The sequence below is a fragment of the Rhipicephalus microplus genome, chromosome X (genome assembly GCF_043290135.1).
Source record: "Rhipicephalus microplus isolate Deutch F79 chromosome X, USDA_Rmic, whole genome shotgun sequence".
NCBI lineage: Eukaryota > Metazoa > Arthropoda > Arachnida > Ixodida > Ixodidae > Rhipicephalus > Rhipicephalus microplus.
In genome coordinates, this window is record NC_134710.1 from 206,612,260 (window position 1) to 206,633,393 (window position 21,134).

At 45.3% G+C, this 21,134-nt stretch overlaps 1 protein-coding gene across 1 annotated transcript in view; it reads right to left on the reverse strand.

Moving 5' to 3' along the window:
- Positions 1-21,134, reverse strand: part of Rgl (Ral guanine nucleotide dissociation stimulator-like) — a 174,299-nt gene that overhangs the window by 12,253 nt on the left and 140,912 nt on the right. Inside the window, exon 13 of the mRNA XM_037435915.2 lies at positions 19,771-19,879. Coding sequence (XP_037291812.2) covers positions 19,771-19,879 — 109 coding nt within the window. The remainder of the gene's footprint in view (positions 1-19,770; positions 19,880-21,134) is intronic.

Consider the following 21,134-nt stretch of genomic DNA (forward strand, 5'->3'; position numbering starts at 1 on the left):
GGACTATACCTCAATTGGTTCCCACCAGCTCCACTGTTTCTTTGGCATTGGGCATATATGGGTGCAAGATGCCCCAATTTTCTTTTTCCAGAAAAAAAAAAAAAACGTGGTTCCCGAAGAGTATGTACTGTGAAGATTTTGTTTGCATCAAGCCACAACCGCCACAAAGAGCTGCTTTGGAAACTAAGAGATGCGGCCTCGGTGATACGCGTGAGGACTCCTTGATTTTTCTCGTATACTTTGCGGTACAGCGTACGGTTAGTACGATGGCTAGAATGCCGCAGCAACAATTTCCTGTAGGCAGATTAAGCCTTTCGAAGTACATCATTTTAATGAATAGGACGTGACAATGCTATTTACTTCACTTTAATAAATTAATAAGCGTGAGCTACCCTTCCTGCTGGCAGGGATCCACACTTTCAGCCAATACGGCAGGCATGTGCGGTTCATAGATGTCCGATGACGACTTTCAGTGGTGGTTGCACAGCTGAAAATTTTGCGCACTATTTCGAATCCTCAGGTTGTCATGCACTTTTGAAGTTCAGGACAAAAGATCCTTCGATGGTCGAGCTCGCTTCGAAGCGCTGCTGCGGCGTGCACTTTCCTGATTTGTCTACACAAATTTATTTTTGTCATTTTGCTGGTACAGTCGAACCCACATATAACGGCCCCACTTAAAATGAACTTTTGCTTAAAACGAACAATATCCCAGTGACTGTGAAAATGTATTGTTTCAATGACACAAAAATGCACTTACAACCAACATCTCCGAGCGCCGCTGATCGGTTACAGCGAACAGAGTCGGCGCTCTGCCGACTTCCCGGGAAACCACTTTTGACCACGGATGAGGCATCGGCGAGGTGCTCATAGATTCTTATTGTTGAACGCCGACCCTGCCTCTGCACTTTTCTAGTTTCCACTCTCCCCGACCGCTTTTTGTTAAGCACCCTTCCGTCCATTGTTCCCCCCGCTACTCTCAGCACCACGCATTGCCAGATGCGGCCCATGTTTTCACACTCCCACCCATCTTTCAAAGACCGGTTGGCCATCTCCCTTGTTTTTGATCGCTGGTACAGTTGTTGACATCGCCGGCCTCGAGTCACCAGAGCATTTGCCAACATCGTCTGTATCCGATCGTCTGAGTCTTTTATCGTATCGTTCTAGCGCACGGACAACGTACGCTACCCCACCCACTCTGATAATTCGAGATTCTTTTTGTGTTTAGGACCTGTTCTCGCTCACTTCGCACTCTGCTCAGCATGCCTTCCGCACGTGCGTGGAAGCGTAAAAACAGCTGTTAATTTGTGCGGAACGAATAGCGAAACATCGAAGACGATGAGGCCACGCAAACACGCCGGCGACACAAAACCATTCTTTGACCACGTCCGCTGATTCTTTGAACACAGCTGCGCGCCGATCCAGGCAGCTGTGCTTAGACCTCTGCGCACGCAGGCACTCATTCAATTTTTTTTACGCATGAGTTGCGTGTTTTGCGAACCTATCAAGCAAGCTGCCCGACCTGCCTCCTTCCTGCATGTTTTGGTTTTCAAGGTCGCCTTCCTGCCATATCCTCCCCTCTCTTCACTTTATCTCAACTCCTTGCCCTTCTCTCGCATATCGGCTCTCCTCTCTTGACACAACTCTTTCGCCCGTCTCCATCGCTCCGCGACACCAGCCACGCTGACTCAAATTCAGAAGTGTGGCAGTTTGGGCTAGGTGATATGACATGACGATAGTTATAGCGCGAGAACAGAACAATGACAAAGGGACAAGAAAGAGACAAGTGCTAAGTTAGTGTTCGTCTCCTCCTTGTCTCTTTGTCGTCGTTCTGTTTTTGTGCTATTCACAATGCTCACGGCCCATAGGTGGTGCGCCGTGCAATCCAAGATGGCTGTGGAGCGATGATCAACCAGTGAACTCGCATAAAAAAGATAGGATGCACGGACGTAATCCCCATGCCGCTTTCACCGTATGAACTCTTCATCGTCAAATGAACGTATAACGAACAAAAGTACTTTCCCAAACTATAGGAACTGCTGAATGTTCGCTACCTGATTTCGTGCCGCAGTGCGAAGGGTGGTGTTGTCAGCTGATCGTCCGTGTATCAATGATGCTTTGCATAATCCTGTGCGTGCTACAGAAAATTGGGCGAACTAGAATTCATGTGCTAATTGAATGGCACTCCGAGAAAATTTGTGCCGAGCCTGCCTGGTGAAATTACCACGGTATTAGGCCACTAGCGAGTAGTGTGCCATCACGGCTGCACAGGACGAAATGTTTACCGTAGCTATGGCTCGCAAACATAATACGCCGTCGTCATTACTTGCACTGTAAGCATCATGCAGCTGCTTCTTCAACGGAACACAAGCATTTAACTTCCCATTAAGTAGCACTTTTGTCAAAACCATGATCAGAGTCCAACAGTGCCCAATTTGCTGCACTCGGATGTTGTAGGTTCCATCAGTGTGATCAAAACAAGGATATCGAAACGAATACACGCATACGCTTTTCAGAATGTCAAAATTGTGAAAATTTGTCAAACAGCGTCGTTCAGATGACACCGATGAAGAGCAGGAGAAGTTAGCATGGACTGTAGTCGTACTTGCATATATAATTGCTCTAACCAATTCGCTTCGCTGGTCGAGCTCAATCGTATTGTGACATGCAGCGTTTTAATATTCACTGTAATTGGGCTGCATGCTATGCACAAGAAAAACTATGTTTTTTGTTATTTTGAGCCCGCTGAAGGATATCATATAATAAATACAATCAAAGTGATTTACGAGCGTGAAAAAAAAAAAAAAAACATCAACACATGACGGGATGGGAAGTGCAACTCGCTGCCTGTGAGCTAGCAGCTGATCGTTCATCGTTGCTGTCACTCTCAGCGCGTTGACAACCACCCACATCCAGTGAAAAATCCTCGACGTCAAGACGGCTTCTTTGAACATCTCTGCTGAACGTAATCTGAGGAATTCTTTCTGCCGAACGACTTCGATAGCCCCAACAAGGCGTCATTGCACAGCCCCAACAAGCTGTCACTCACAACGTTTATCTGGGGGTGCGGAGAACATTTCGCTCCGATACCAGGCAAGAAAGCAATCGCTTGCAGTGTGCTGCCATCTATCAACGAACGTAAAAAACAAGTGGCGCAGTCTAGGTCAAGGTTTGGAAGCGCAAATTGTGAGCCTGCGCAACTTTCCGCTTGCAATGACTGTTATGGGATTCATGCACTACAAAATCACTGATGAATGCTATACACACGTAAAAAAAGGTGAGTTTGAACTGCAAAGGTTAGACAATAAGATTTAACTATCCAAAGTGGCTGCAGAAAATTTAGCGAAGCTGATATGCGTACTTTGCGGGCTAAATATGAAAATGCGAGTTGCCACGTATTTTCACGAAAACTTCGCCTCTCGCAAGAACGAATCAGATTTATTGTGTCACAGACGACCTGGTATATTCACTAATGCATGCAACAAACAAAATGGCTTGTGTTCGTTTCTCGCTGACGCGTTAACACTGAGGCTAGCACCAACGAACAAGGAAACGTTGGGAGCATCTGCCTACTGATCATCCATGAGAGGACGCTCCTGAATTTCGCTAGGCGGCGCGACAGTCTATGAACATTGCGAATAACTCAACAACAAAAGGACAAGAAGGAGACGCGCACTAAGTTAGCGCTCGTCTCCTTTTTGCCCCTTTGTCGTCGTTTTGTTCTTGCGCTATAACTATCGTCGAATTCAGAAGTTTTGTTTTCTGACTAGAAATGGGCCCAGAGTGGTATCACGCGTTCTGCCGTGTGTGCTGCATGTGCGCGTCTTGCTCGCTCTCGGTGTGAGTGTGTGGTCAGGATGGCAGACGGGAGGCCTTGCACGCTTTTTCCTGCCGCTCAACAAAATGTTGAAAGTGTGACCGCTTGGCTTGAGCATAATTCGTGCGGTAGGTGCCGCGTTGTGGAGCGCTTGCTCATAGCTGTTGTTCACCTGGCAGTCAACTTGCCGCTTCGGGTGTCCCGGTATTTAGCTGTGGGGATGGTGAATATTTCGTGGGTGGCGGTGACAGCTACATGCGCGCAAAACTGTTTTCATAAGGCCGACTTCGTCGACACCGGGCCCGATGCAGAACCTGAAGCTTCCGAACAGGACCACTGCGGCGGCGATTTGTGGCAGCGCGGCGTCTACTCCGACCTGGGAGAGCGGGTGGAACATCTGTTGCGATGGTTTAATTACGGCCGATGACGATGCAGACAGCACGGAACTGTTCACGGATTAGGGCATTGTGAATTAGGTACGCGGCAAGAGCGATTTGGAAGAATCGGATAGCGAGAACGACAAAGCTTTGAAGCCAGTGCCTCATGCAGCTTTTTCCAAGGGCCTCGGCGAAGAGCACGCTGCCGTTTGAAATAAACTCGAGACCGCCCTTATCACTCTTCGAAACACGTGCAGCACGGACTTTTTTGGGCAAAAAATTTTGTGTTTTCAATCGCAACTTTTTAAAAAGCTGTGTTTAATTTACTACGAACTTCGGGATACAGCGAACGGATGCTGCGTCAGGCTCAGGTTTGTTATAAGCAGCCTTGACTGTACTTAGCTCACAATTTGCTCAGAATATTCAGAGAATATTGTGAGTGCCGCATCAGTTTTGAGGTGTGGCTTGTCGTGGGGGATCTTGCTGAACACGCCGTTCACGGTGATTGTGAGCATGGGCTCGATAAAACTCTCATCAAACTATTTTTCACAGACCACAGCAGTTGGTGGCAGTCTCCTGTTCGCTTCTTTATGCTTCTGTCCCATTCTGAGAGATGTGCTTTGCCTGATGGTGTCATGAATAATGATAGTCGCTGTTAGTTCGAACGGTATAACCAGCTGTACAAAATGGTACGAAGCTGTTCCTTTCCGTCGATCCCCTTTGGCTTCGACATTCTATATTCACCTCATAGTTCTCGTTGTGGCACAGAAACACGACAACCATTCACTCACCCTTTGACGATATGAACAACAAACACACAACCCGATAACACTGAAAACACAAACATGAAAATCCATGCAACTGCTGCAAATCCGCTGTGCGGAGCAGGTGACACACGCTGTCGGCACCCTCCCACTTGGCAGCGCCCCCCGCGGCCACCGCGGGCATTCATCCAAATCAGTGCCACCCTCACCATTGAAAAGAACTGGCGAACGGCACACTAGCCAGTATATTCTAGGCACTATATTGATGCGTACGGTGAGCGCACAGTTGCCGTGGAGTGATGCAGACGATTCCAGTAAAGCCAATGGCGTGGCCCGCTGCGGATCATGTGCCGTGGCTGGCCAATGACTGCAGGCGTTGGGACTTTTTTCTGAAGAGGAATATCTTCACACTATATGTGCACTCGGAGCGGAAAGCGGTGCAAAAATCAAGATGAGAAGCTGCGCTTTCAAACAATATATGATCTGCGGCTATAAGACAAGTATGACAGTCGTCGCATGTCACGGAAAAAGCGTTCTATTCACTGAATCCTTGGCTTGTATTTAGCTGACACTGGAGCTGAAAATCGATATTATGGCTAAGATATCGTTTCAGACGGCATAAAACATGGCGAAATGGTAAAGTATTGGATGGAAATAGCAAAAGTGCCATTTTGAAAAAATCGATTTTTGTGCGATTTTTCGGCTTTTAAAACCAGTGTTCTTTTTCTACTCAGTCATATATATTCTGAAGAGTTCAGGCTAAGTATTTTTTTAAGACATGGATACATCATCAAGAACAAGCATCATTGTGTAATTTGCATGAATCAGTACGTTTCTCAGCGAATAGGTGTGATACAAGGCACTCTCCAACAGTATGTATGACTGTGTACTGGCAGTGTTGGTCTCGTTACTTCCACTGACGTTGGCTGCAGCCTCGAGGAAATTAAATTCTTCAAAAAAGCATGGCCTGACATTGTTAAACCGGTGTGCAGCTGCACACCGATTTCGCCACAAGCGAAACTTCCACAACCAAACAGATATTTATGGCTGCTGCATGATGCAGATACGCTGCCTGTAAGCGATGACAGACCAGAATATGACATCCCACTGAAATATGTTCGTGTAGTCACCAGAGTGAGTCTCCGCAACGTAAACCTTGCAACGCAACAGAAACAAGCCGTTTAAACGGCTGCAATGAAAGACCCCTTTTCTGAAGTGGTGCACCTGGCGGAAGGTTCTGTCCCTATACGAAACTTGGCCCGAAGTTTTGCGACCAGTAGAAAGTGTTCAAGAACTACGGTTACACTGATCTAACCGAGGTCTTCCAATATGGAGCAGCAAAATTTTCTATTTTGGAGCACTTTCGAGCAACAAAATTTTCTATTTCAGAGCAATCTGGAGCAGCTAGCTTCAAATCCTGGAGGAGAAGTGGCATTTACATTCAAGGACATGAAAAATTATTCTGAGGCTCTTGTGAAGATCTAGAAATATTTAGATTCATTGCAAATTTCATGGAGGCAAGGGCACATTCCCGATGTGCCTACACCACTGGCCGTCATGTTTTGTGAAATGTCCCAATTGATAACATCCCTCGGCGCATCATCTATTACACGCAGGTAAAATCACGTGAGCAGGGGTGACGAACACTACTAAAGCAGAAATAAGAAGAGCCGACCTATCTCCCTTGCACTGAGGGCGGATGCAATAACATCACCTCATGTGCCAGGCCTCCCATCGATTGTTACTCAAACAGCGAGGAACGCGCCGCTCGTGTCAAAGGGACAGGAAGGATCGAGCTAGGAACGGGGAGAGCATTGTTTTGAACTTAGACTTTAAGGGTGTAATTACAAGTGCATACGCTATTTACTGCTGGTATACCCTTCTAACTTGTACTCTAAACGTGAACAAACTGTGCAAGAAGTGCTTCGCTTTATAGAGTGGCCATGTAAGGGTATGCACTGAGCCTTGATCGCAAGGCGGCCACACCAACGTCACGCCGTTTAGAAGGTTCATTCGTACGTGCTGTACAAATAGAATCACACTGGTCTAGAGCAGCGGAGCGTGTGCATGTCGACGCTGCTGTTGGCCGCGGCTTCTATCTCACATAGAAGTGTGGCAGCTTGGGCTAGTTGGTATGGCATGACGATAGTTATAGCGCAAGAACAAAACGACAACACAGAGACACGTGTCTTTCGTGTCCTTCTTGTCTCTGTGTCGTTACTACAGGCTTCAACGTTAGCTACAGGCTTCCGTTGATGCTTATATTACAGCACAAGGGCCTAACATGCAGTACGACCATGTTTGGTAGCATTACGGCGTCTCTCTTTCCATATTTCTGAAGAAAACAACAGCTAGAGCAGCCGGCTGGGCACTCTAGACAAGTCTGATTCTATCCGTACGTGCATTGGCATGCAAGAGATGTTTCGGGGGTCTCTGGTCACCCAAGTCGCGGATATCGAACACTGTGCATACAGCAAGTTTTTGCGAGTGCGTGGACCTTGGAAATAACAACCCCGCCGCTAGCAATTTTCACGGATGACGTCAAGCCTTATTATTTATTGTAACAATACAATGTGTTGGTATCCCATCTATTGCTAAGAGCGTAAGTGAAATGAACAAATTGTATTCTTTAGATCCGATATTGTGCAACTCAAAAGAACGCTGGCTAAAGGGACAATAGTCAATAGTTGCTGAAGCTTTCGTGCTGTTATTTATCTAAACGCGAAGCAGATGTTAGTAGCACAGAAAGTTCATAAGCAGTTTCATTATAACTCGAGATAGCGCGCGCCAGCTACTTCAAGCAACACAGCAGCTTCCCCTCAACCCCTTCACCCCTCCCTTGAAAACGAAGCAATAAATACGATGCTGTGATGTTCAATTTTTTTTAACCGTCAGCTATTAACCCTGGAAAGCGAGAGGCCGGCGTGTAACATGGCGTAGCCGCTTCAAAGGCCTTCCGACACCAGAGCCGCCAGCGATGGCCTCACTATAGCTGCGCATATTAAAACCGAATTGCGGCTGCTCTGACCAGGAGGCATGCTTTTATAAATGAGATGACATTTAAAAAGAAAGCACGTGATAATTTTCAATTTGGGCCCTAGCAACCTCGAGCTTGAAAGTGCAGCGGCTTTTAGGGGCTTTTGCCGCCACAGCGATTACAAACGCGGATGTTCTGGTGGAAGGAATCATGAAACAGCTCTTCTGTATGATGATCCATGAACAAAGTATATTAGAGGAAAAGTGTCAATGCGTTCTCACAATTTACATGTTCTTTTGCGGACACGAAGCATGAAAAATTAGATCGCGATGTTTTAGGCATAGACATGACAGACATTCTAGCAATTTTCGCTAATAACTGCATGCATGCAGTTATTGATAAAAATTGCTTTATTACATGATGCGCAACTCTTCAAACGAGCTATCACCAGCATTCCTGGAACGAATGACATCTGCCGATAAATTGCCGCCACAGTTTTACACTACCGATTGGACTAGATGTCACAAGCCCCTGTGAAGAGCGTGTTTCGCTGTTAAGCCGACTTGCTCAACAGAGTTGCGTTGGCACCAAACAGCATCGTGGATTTTAGGACGCACGCGCAACCGCTGTTTATTCAGTGAAATAAAATAGGCACGTGATTGTGACTTTGGTGGCCCCGAGAACAAGGTGCACATGTATTGACGTGCTGGTGTGGCTATTGTCAGAGATAGACGCTCCAAAATCTGACTTTAGCCCAGTTTGGCACAATTTCCGTTGATATTAGTATCAGGACGGTGCAGTAAATCTGATTTGGCGCACTTTGGTGCAGTTGGCGCAGGAGTGAGATCACTGTGGTTAAGCTAAGCGCTGTATATGATAGAGCGGACATCAATGTATATCAGGCAAAATTAGAATCACACAATTAGTATAATTTAACATATTAGAATCACATAATTAGTATAATTTAAAATAAACAGCAATTTAATTAGGTAAAAAAACTATCAAATGGAGGTCTTTGCTGCACCTAAATGATCAGATCTCAACCATTCGCTTCTCACTCCAAGCTTTCGGCAATGTGCGATACACTAGCGCCAAAAATGTGTATATGTGACGTTATGATGACTGGGTGACGTGGCCTGGTTTATACGCTATGTTCATTCCAAAGCACTTCTTCCTTCTCAGCCTCTACCAACCATCGCTTCATAGCGTCACATATACAGGGGATAGAATTGGTACAAGTTCCACTGCACTGACTTAAGAAAGTGCTGGTTCCAACAGTGAGATGATAGATGTGGTAAGTAATGCCCTCTTGGACTTAAAATTTGGGCAGGAAGTCTGAAAAATTGTACGCCAAAGATTTTTAGCACCTAAATTGCAGATGCTTTTATATACTGATGTCTAGGAGGCAGCTTTGGAAACTCCGCACACGAAGGAAGCATGCCTTTGTCCACCAAATCAGTTGGGCTTCCACAGACATAAGTTGAAAGAGGAGGAGGCTGAGGAAAGAGCATCTTCGCCTTTCACGTGTTAAATGTTGTCGGCAACACTTCGGTTGCACCACATCACGTACATAAATACAATTCTGCCTCTGCACTGCTTTCTTCTTGATAAGACAACTATGAAACACCAACGCCAGAGCTTCAGTAATCTAGCCAATAACATGCTTAAAAATCCTATCCAATTTTTTTTCTGCAATTTCGCTTCGAAGTGTTCAAGGAAATATTTGTGAAATACTAGAAAAATATTCTATTTGGACTGTGTGCAGTTATTGCTGCCGTTTTTACTGCATTATTCTGTCTGTACTTCAGTCTATGCAACCCACAAGTAAAAAAAAGGGGGGGGGGGGGCTGAATAGTGTTGGAGGGCCTCCGTTGAAAAAAAAAAAAAAAAAACTTTTTTTGATTGTTGACCTAGAGCAATAAAATTTGGCATGCATACTCAGAAGTGCCTTGAATAGGGAAATGTGCAGTTTCATTATGATACCTTGAGTAGTTACATCATGCTACATGGTTTGATTTATATGGTCTGCTCGTGGAAAGCCTAGTGCTGTAAAAAAAGATGCCAGAAAACTTCAAATCGTGTTGATCTTTACTCAAAAGAAGACTACTGGGTATGAAAATTTCAAATTTTTTCTATCACTTCTCTTCTTTTTTATATAGAGGTCATCATAGCTGCCTACACACATTGTCAGAAACAGTGTCATGTACAAGTCATCTTCTAGAAAAAAAAACGTGGCCATAAACAAGCATTCAAAGATTGTCAGACTCTCAAGAAATATTTTGGGATTCAGGAAAAAAAAAAACTGCATCAAAATCAGTTCAGTCATTCCCGTGCTGCACTTTCCACGAGCAATGCACAATGTCCAAAACACACTTATGAGAAAAAGCCTGTCGAAGTTTTCAAAGTTGTTTGCATTTGTTAAAACCCACCAGCGTTGTAGTCCTTTGTGTCCTTGTGTAGGGGCGACCTTTTGTGTCTCTGCTCTTTCATTTCATGCATATGACTTCTTTGCTCGCTGAGAGTCTTTTTCAGCAGCCTTATGGAGGGTAAGGGCCCCAGGTTGCACACCCATTACAGCGCAAATCTTTGTGTATGCTTGCAGGTTGTCTGCACTACGCTTCGCAACTGCCTCATGCACTGCTGCTTCTACAGTGAAGAGGGAGATATGCTGCTGCTTAGAAATTAGCGACCAAATCACTGAGTAAAAGCTTATGGCTGCATATTGAGTCTTGTTGCCACTGCAGCGAGCCAGTGGTTAACGATCGGAAATGCGTTCGTACACTGGTCGCAATGCATCCACAACTCTGCTGGACAGATAATACTTGGGTGAACGCTGTGGTTTTCCCTCTGCCTCTGCTGCATGGTACCTACACCAGCTCCGGGCACCAGGAGGACACAGCTCGAGATGAGGCTCTGAATCAATTGACAAAATATGGTGAAAGGTGGCCATCACTGCTTTTTTCATGCCTTCGTCAGTGCTGCTTCGCAGTGCTAGGCCATAATAACTGGTGAGCCTTTTGATCAGCTCCTGCGTCAGGCCACCTGTTCCACCGAGTGCCTCTCCCTTCTTCGCCTTGCTTACAAGGGAAGTGTAAGTGGTTCACGCAGTTCTCTTTTGTCAGAGGTACAAACCCGTACATTGCCTCATTGCAGAGGGCGACATAGATGCGACTGTCACCACCACAAATTACATGTGTGTAACGGAGATCAACTTTTCTGAGGGAGCGTTCGAAAAGCTGCAGTACACCTTCCATCTCCATGCGTCCTGCAGCCACGTCAATGTTTTTCTGACATGCGTGTGTCCTTTTCCACTTTTGATGTGCAGGGTCACTTTCGGCTGGACCTAGCAAGCACCGGAGGCAGAAGTTCAGACAGGACTGTACAGTCAAGCACAAGACCAGTACAAAATTCTATCACACAGCCTACACCAATGTGTGAGCTGTGTGCGCGCGTCAGCCATGTGCCATCATAGACCAAGGTTATAGTTTTGTGAAGTTCACTTTCATTGCCTGGCAAGTCTTCTTCACAGCCTCGACTGCATCTGCGAAAACTGTTTCTGCAGTTTCTTCAGCAGCTGACTTGAGCATGTGCTTCAAGTGCCGTTGATATGTCTTCTGGTGCGACCCTCTGCGACAGACATTCATGACTGCCCAGAAGTCATTTAGAGCAGTAGGCCCTTTACCGATGCTTCTTATTGCCAGCATAGACTGAATATTCCTGTCGAAAACTCGAGCATCTGGTTTTCTTGGTGAAATCCAGTTGGTATCTGCTGAGCCATAAGAGCGACATGTGACTACAATTTTCACAGCAAGTTTATGTCTTGTGTCACAATCCACAACCAAGCATTGCTCATAACATTCTGTGCACAGGGTATTCCCAATAATCGTGTTCAGGATGGCCATCTGCATTAACAAGTATTCTTCCTCTAGCGTCGGCAGTGTGTTCCAGCGACGCGGTCTATGCAAACTTCCGCTCAGTAGAAGACATCGCGCCGAGTAACTCGCGAACGGTGGTCGGCTGCAATTCTGCGATTTTTGCAGAGACAAAACTCAATTGTATGTGTCTCTAAATAGTATGACGCTCGCCGGGCACGATCGCGGCATCGCCCCGCTCATTGCCCGCATCTACCAACGCGCCAGTTATTTCACCATCACAAGTTTCTCTGTTAGTCATTTCACCGTGATGTTGAACAGCACAATCCTAGTTAGGAGAGTGTGCACTTTCACGTCGATGTACGGTGGCATCAATGTCATCATCTTCTAAGCTTGACACGCACCGGCGCCACACCGTCTGCATTGTTCACTGCATCGCTAGAAGACTGAGGGTCCAAAGTGGCATCACTTTCGGGGATTGACTGACGACTTGGGGGGTATCCGCGATTGTCGAGGATTAGGTGTTCAGCGCTTTTGCTCTCGATAAGTGAGCCCGAGTCTTGTGTTTCCTCCGGAAGCTGCGATCCATCGCAACAGAATGCGCACAAGTCCTCTGAAAAACTTACTCGACACGGAGAGCCGCGTCAGGCGCGCGTTTGCGTAATTCGTCAATTGTGAAATGATCGGCAGGCCGTGTCAAATGATTATCATCTCGTGAAGACAGAGACGAAGAAGCACACAAAGAAAGTATGCAACAAAGGAGTCGAAGCAAACAAAGAGACATGTGGTTGCCGGCGGCATGGTTGGCAGTCGAACAAGTGAGCGCGCGCAGCAGCCAATAGAAGCCACTTGCTCCCACTCATACTCGAGGAGTGCGCACTCCATTCAATCATAGCTCCGCATTTAAAAAACGGGGTTTCAAATGCTCCGTGAGCTCCCCAATCAGAAGCAAGTTATGCCTCGACTGCGCCGTCAGCTCTACAGCTGATGGCGGCGAGAGAAAAAAAGAATTGACGAACAAAACAAGACCAGGTGGCGGCGCTCGGGTGACATGCAGAGAAGCGGCGTGCACGCGAAAATGGGACATTTTTGCTGTGAGCAGTCGCATTTTCGGCGATCGCTCACAGCTCAGGAGCTGCTGCGGCTAGCGAAACATTTATTTGAAGCATTTCTAGTGTGAAGTAGGTGCTGATATTTACACTAGACGTAGTTTATGACACATACTACCCAAATATATGGTTTTCCAAAACTTGACTTTTTCGCAATTTACCGGTTTTTAAAAGCCACGTCCCCCTTTAAGAGGAATGCGCTCTTTCACAGAAAATGAAAAGCACGTTGTTCTAGGAAGGAAACGTGTACAAGATCGTGTATGACGTTTCAGTGACATCCGAGCTAAAATTTGTGGAGCACCTGCCCTCTGCCCACGAAAGGTAGATATTACATCTTGCATGCTGTCATATAAAGTATGGTGGTCCAATAAAGTGAGTAGTACTGGCTAATACTCCTAGCGATTACACATCTGGAAATATTGAACAAACTGAATAAAGAACTGCCTTTGTCACAGCTCAAATGGTTAAGCATTGGACATTCAGTTTCAAAGTTCTGGGTGTGGATCCCACCAATGAAAAGGGTGCTTTTTGTGTACTTTAATTCCTTTCAATTCATGACATAATTATTACACTGCAGATGTATTAAAAACAAAATGGAAATGATGTATTCTATGCTTCTCTTGACTCATCTGTTGGTTGGTTATTTCCACATTACTTATTTTGAAAGTGAGCTGCTGAAAATGTGTTTGGCTGAGTCGATGAAATCTGTAACGATTTGCAGATTTGAACCCTGGTGATAAATTGGGCAGTTTAAGCAGCGAACTTAAGGAGGCAAATTGGTCTTAGACATTTTTTGTTTATTTATTCAGTGATCTTGATCAAACTGCACAGGGTTATGCAGATTACTACTTCCTGGTGTGTGAAAATTTGCAGAAAGATAGAAAGTACTTGCAGAAACTAGTAATGTTAATTTTAAAAAATGATTTTTTTTGTCACTTTTTGGTCCCCAAGTCCAGTCTGCCCCCTTAAATAAGCTAATGTTCTTTAGACCTTTTCACACCAACTCGATGCATTTGTACAAAATTGTTCGAACTGCTTCAGGGTATCTAACTTTCCCGCGAGTTTCTTATCCTGCAAGTAAGTATCAGCCCCATATGTTAATAAAACTGATAATATACAATTAACGTACACTTCATTTCATAGTGGTAAATTGCCAGTCACGATTCAATGTCTGACATATACACTCCAGCACATCCTCATTCTTCGATTAATTTCCCTCCTATGAATATCCTCCCCTATAAGTAATTAACGACTTATCACTGACAATTTTGAGGCAATAAATGAACAATATTTTCACTTTAACATCATAGGAAGTTCTGGTCTGGCATAACAGATAGTCTACGTTCCCTGCACACCAGACATGGCGAGTTTTAAAATCGCCATTAAAATTAAATTATTGATATACCAAAGTGCATGTAACTTTTGTGGTTACTAAAAAATGGGTACACCATTAATTGTCACAGAATATAATTTTCTAATATGAATGAGTTGCTAAGTCAATAAATAGCAAGAATATCAACAAGTTTTGTTATACACAGTCAAACCCATTTAAAATGATACCGGTTCTCACAATATATCGCCCATAACAATGGGAAACTGGTGTACTGTCAACTTTTCTATGTTTTTATGGTGAAATAATTAACCCGTTTACAGCAATTCCCGCATTATTAGTTATTACAATAAATTATAGCTTTTGTGTGTCCATTTCCAGAGGTAAAGGAATGTAAAACTTTTGTAAAAAAAGAAGAAAAACAAGAAATTCAAGGTGCTCAACCCTCACCCACAAACAACCGCCAGTGCCCCTTCAAAGTAACAATATGCTTCACTGCACAGCGTTTGCGCATTGCAGCAAAGCTGACTTTCTAAATCTGCTATAATGTGGGAGCTGCGGTGGCTTCTCTAAATATACACTTCCTGACATGCAATATGAGTAAAAAGTTGAGACTGACAAGTTTCGGAATTCTGAACTTTGCACGTCATCATACATTGGCTCTATGAAGTTTCTGGCAGCCGCATAAAAGCATCCGAATTTTCAAGCATGCCCGAAAAATTGGCAGGTTTGTCATTTTCATCACTGATGTCTGTAGGCATACCCCATCCGATAATATAGTTTTCTCACAACAGCTGTTTAGAGCAACTATCGGTTATAGCAACAAACTTTTGTGGTACTTGAGTATTGTTATAAATGGGTTCAATTATAACCACTTCAATGTAATGTTAGCTGCACCAAAGTATGTCTGCTGTAGTAGGGGACTTCAGCTAAATTTGTTACCTACTAGGCTTCTTTAATGTGCACCTTTAATTACATGGGCAAGTCCACATTTCAAACAAGCAAGCATGTGCGCAAACCTTTGCGTACAAGCTTGTTCTCATCTTCCGTCACCTCTAAGGTTGTGGGGAAAGTGACGAAAGAGTACATAAATATGTAGCTAAGGAAGGCGGTTACTACCCCGACAGAGACAAATCTTTTAGCTGAAACACTGGCTTTAGCGACAGTGAAATTTCCTATTCAATAATTTCTTATCACTCCAAGTCCCATTTTTGCCTGAACTGTCTCGTTTGGACGCATATATAAGGAGTTCTATGGGGGTATGGGGGGGGGGGGGAGGGTACAGAGCAGAAATTTTGAGGATTACAAAAAGGGCTCAACTTGAGTTGAGGACGATGCAGCGAGCAATGGAAAGGAAAATGGTAGGTGTAACCTTAAAGGGCCACTCACCAGGCCGCATACCGAATTGTAGTTAGACAGTGGAAGTTGTTGGGTGTCCGAGGAGGAACATTTTGACACAAAAATTTTTCCAAATCGGTTCATCCCGAGCGGAAAAAACAGGTTTTTTGAAGCGGCGCGAAACGAGGATGAGAGGAGGCGAGCTCGAAACCCTTGCCACTCCTCCGCGTAGCCTTCGCAAGCCAAATCTCTTCCCCACTCTCTCCAGCATTCGACCATGAGGTGACGTGCGCATGACGTGCCCAAACAAGTCCAACCCCCGAGCACGTGAGCGGCATTGCTCTGTTGACCAGCGTTATTTTGTGGTATTCTGCCTGTTTCTGCGGGATGGTTTGGAAACGCTGGCTTAGACGCGGTAGAGTACCATATTTTCGTGCATATAACCCGCATTAAAAACCCAAAAATTTCAGTGGCAAAGTGAAGGTGCGGAAAATACGCGGGGTTTTTCCTATAGTGCTGCTTCACAGCAATGCGTGTTGTGCTGTGAAGCCCCTAAACAGTGTAGCGAAGGCTACGGAGGCGGTTTCCGCAAATTCGTGTTGCTCCGCAAGTAGCACGGCAGCTTGCGGCCGATTTTGGTTTCGCTTGCTTGCATCATTGAAGCGTTTAGAAAAATATTTGGGGAGAGACAATTCGATTGCTCAGTGTAAAATCTCACTGTCACACCACAAGTATATTTTTTGGACGTTCGCGGCCGCTCAGTGACCCTCCACATGTCCCTACGTCACGGACGCCATGTTTACTTTTGGAAAGGGCTTGCCGAAAAGGTGGTGCTGTCTAAGAAAGTTCCATAATAAATAAAGTAAGTTCCATAATAAATAAAGCAGTATTTATTTCAGCAAGGCAAATTAGATATTATAGTGCCTATAAAGATATTATCGGTAAATTAATGTACTACTTTTTGACACAGTAGCAGGCATGCATTTCGGTTCTGTTGTTTCCAGGGTGCTGTTACAGTGTACTAGAAGGGGTAGTGCTGTCAAGTTGTCGCCGAGTGTGAGCGCTCTTTACCTCGCTGATACCGCTAGTTCTCCACATCTCAACCCGTTCGCCAAGCCTAAGTCGATCTGTTCTGTCACCATGAGTAGCGTATGGCGGCAGGCCTTCACTGTACAGCAAAAGCTTAAGATCATCGCCGTCGCCGAGGAATTCGGAAATCGTGAAGCGGGAAGACGGCACGATGTGGACAAGTCCTGCGTGCGACTGTGGAGAAAGAAGAAAGAGAGCCTACAAGCCATGCACCGTGACCGTAGGTCATTTCGTGGCACCAAGACCGGTGCCTACCCTGAGCTGGAAGCTGAGCTAGTAAAGTTCATCGAAGATGTGAGAAGCAGGGGTCACGCCGTATCGACCGAGATGGCCCAAGTGGAAGTGCGGCGACTTTTGAGGGAGCTAGGCCTACCTCACGAGTTCCGTGCGAGCCGCGGATGGCTGCACCGCTTTATGAAGCGACAAGGGCTCTCAATCAGACGGCGGACTACAATATGTCAACGCTTGCCGGCTTCTTATGAGGAGAAGCTGCTCAAGTACCAGAGATATGTAATTGGCCTGCGAAAGCAGCACAATTACATTTTCTCGCAAATCGGCAATGCGGATGAAACTCCTGTTTATTTTGAAATGCCGTTGGACACAACGATTGAGAAGACGGGCAGCAGTTCGGTGAGTGTGCTGACCGGCGGGAACACGAAACTGCGCATCACAGTCTTGCTTTGTGCCCTCGCCGACGGCATGCAACTGCGACCGTAGTCATCTTGAAAAGGAAAACTCTACCAAAGGTTCATTTGCCTGCCGGTGTGGTGGCGTGCGCATACGAGAACGCGTGGATGAACAGTGACTTGTTCGTAGATTGGATCAAGACTGTATGAGAGAAGAGGCTTGGTGCGATGCTCGCAAAGAGGTCCATGCTCGTTCTTGATTGGCTCGTTCCGCGGCCACACAACTGAGGAAGTGAAGGACGGCCTTTCACGCAACGGCACCGACTTAGTTGTTATACCCGGTGGAATGACGTCAATGTTGCAGCCTCTAGACGTGTCGCTTAACAAGCCCTTCAAAGCGCATGTCAAGCGCTATTATGCCGAGTGGATGGCCGAAGGCTGCTACGACTTGACGCCGACAGGACGAGGTCGAAGGCCTGATATTGCCCTATTCTGCAAGTGGATTGTTGAGGCATGGAAGGCCATTCCAGGTGAGATGGTGCAAAAAAGTTTCAAGAAATGCTGCATCACAAACAACATGGATGGAACCGAAGATGACCTTGTGCATAACAGTGACTGCGGCTCAAGTGATAGCTCTAGCGAGAGCAGCGACAGTGAGTGAATCGTGACTGGCCTTGCAGACAGCGTATTCTGCTTGCTAAATAAAGCTTTTCTGTCTACATATGTGCTATGTTGCTTGAGTAGTAGCTTTTGTACAGCCTTTCCTGTATGTCAAATGTGCGGGCAATACGCGAGGATTTTTTTTTTTCTTTCTCTGTGAGCTGAAAGTGGGGGTGTGGATTATATGCAGGGGTGGGTTATACACACAAAAATACGGTAGATGAGTACAATGAGTGCACGAACGCGTAGGAGCGTTCCACGACGGTTGTCTGCTCAATGCGCTGACCGCGGGGACACGAACGCATGCGAAACTCTGGCACATTAGCCCCGCATCTCGTATCATTTCACGGTTAAAAAAAATTAAAGAAAAATGTGCACAATTTTTTATTGCATCTCATTATTTATTTTGAGTTTCATTAATCTCTTAAAGCAACAAATACATAAACTACGCATGTTGTGTCAAATAATTTTTGCCATGTCACGTGGTATACTTTTGACAACGTCAGAGCAGAGTCGTCTACGTAGAGGACCAACATATTTGCATTGCCGTTTACGTAAAGCCATTCATACGCCCACGTCATACCCTCATTCTCCAGGCGTGCGCCGGCAGAGGGGAGGGGGAGCAGCATTCATCTTGAAATTTGACCCATTTCAGCGGCGCGTAGCGTTGCAAATTTTGGCAGATGTGATCATGAATGCCTCATCTACGCTTTGCGCTTGTCAGCTCAAAATTGTCAAACCTGGTGAGTGGCCCTTTAAGAGACAAGAAGAGAGCACAGTGTATCAGGAAACAAACAGGTGTTTAGGATATCATAGTCAAAATCAAGAAGAAGAAATGGTTTTGGGCAGGGCACGTAGCGTGAAGGCAAGATAACCGCTAGTCATTAGATTGATGTGTGGGGTTTAACGTCCCAAAACCACTATATGATTATGAGAGACGCCGTAGTGGAGGGCTCCGGAAATTTAAACCACCTGGGGTTCTTTAACGTGCACCCAAATCTGAGCACACAGGCCTACAACATTTCCGCCTCCACCGGAAATGCAGCCGCCGCAGCCGGGATTCGAACCCGTGCCCTGCGGGTCAGCAGCCGAGTACCTTAGCCACTAGACCACCGTGGCGGGGCAACCGGTCATCAGAAATCCCAGACTGGTTTCAAAGAGAAGGCTGCGGGTGAAGGCGAGACAGAAAGTTAGGTGGGCAGATGAGATTAAGAAGTTTGCGGGTATAAAGTGGCAGCGAAAAGTGCAGGACCGAGTTGACTGGTGGCACATGGGAGAGGCCTTTGTCCTGCAGTGGACATAGTCAGGCTGCTACTGCTGCTGCTGATGATGATGATGAGGGGAAGGAAACAGGAGTCTCGAAAGACTGTACAATGCCTCCTAGAAAAAACTATGCCTGGAACGTGAGCCGCGAGTGTGCTGCCCTACCCTCAGAATTTACGCTCCCCCTCCGGTACTAAGGCGAACGCCTCTGACGACTGCCCCCTGTGAACACAGCAAAGCTCTCACAGTTGCCTCCGAGCAGCTGTGATGTCACGTGACAGAGCGGTACGGTAATGTCACATAGCTGAGTGGTACGGAGGCGAGCGGTTGCATGCGGCTGCCAGTCGCAACACACGACAGGAAGCATGGCCTCAGAGATTGTGTGCTGTCAGGAAGCTCCCAATTGGAAAGAGAGCAACGCTCGAGGCATAGTTTTTCTAGGAGGCGTTGGACTGCATTACAGCAGGTGATCCTGCACTAGGTGGCTCCATTGTAGATTATCTGAGCTGCATATACGAGTGCACAGCATGCAAAGTACAAAGGCCCCTTACCAGAGTCTGGCAGCTGCTGGGTGAGTTCGTACTCATCAGGGTCACCCTCTAGGCCATGCTTTTCAAGGGCATTGCGCACTACGGTCGGTGTATGGTCCCCATTGCTGAGCTGTATATAAGCAACATTCCGTTAGGATGGCAATCATGCATATGGTGATACCTTTTACAGGATGTATCAGGCTAATGCAACAAACAACACACATCCTTATCCTAACAAAAACACTTAGAACAGAAATGAGCACAGAGCACATAAGACACGTCTTAAGGGGAGATGCTACTCTATGAAGTTTTTACTGTTAACATGGGCTTTTACACTGATTTGGAATATGTATTATGTTTAACAGTAAGCAGCTTACTTTTCATTTTGTACAATGACAATCTGTAAAATATAGCTCTTTTAGGACACACTTTTTATGCTATTACACTTTTATGGTTATCAGCCAACAATGTTTCATATTGCTCTACATTAACCGTAGAACGCAAGTAACTAACAAGTTTGTGCATAAGACTTTTTAATGAACAACAAAAACTATAATGTGTGAAGTCAAACTGCTCAGTCCATATTAATTGCTTACTTTAAGTTCATAGTGACTAGATAGGTTGTATCACGTTATGAAGATGCTAAATGTACTCTTCACATGTTGAGTAACACGTTGGCAAAATTTCATCCCGATCTGGCCATTGTAAGCACCAAAAACATGATGCTCAAACTCAGAAGTTGCCCCAAAACTACATCTTGAGAAAAACACATTTTAAATGTAGAAATGAAGGCTCATCTATATGGCAGATATGCTTTTTAAAATCATTTCTACCATCATGAGAGCTTGGGAATCATGGTTGTTTTGAGTATGTGGCTTTGGTGAACTACTCACGCGAAATATAATGGCAATCAGGCAGGTGAAAATTTCTATGGGATTCTAGTAAGCTTGTTTAGCTTTTAGCAGGCACCTTGTATTCTTTAAAAGCATTTTTTACCTAATTCTGCATTTAATAACAACTTTGATTTCTTTTGTCATGAAAGTATAGAAACTAAACTTGTGAAAGCAAGTAAGAACAAAAAAATGTTATTAAAAAAATGGATTTTTATAGTATCATGTCCCCTTGAACCTTTCACTGCCAATACAGAGACAGCACGAGAGCAACACACTCACAAGAACATGCCAATTTCGAGTAGACTACTCGTTTCACCTCTTTAAATTGCTCCCTGCCACTTACGATATAACTCTACTCAAAAAAAAAAAAAAAGAATGTGGGTGTGTGTCGCGTTCATGGAAAGAACATATAGATATATCTTCTAGTAAAATTTTTACAACAAAAGGAGCACATGCTTGGACATCAGCGTCAGCTCACATCTTTTTGCCAGC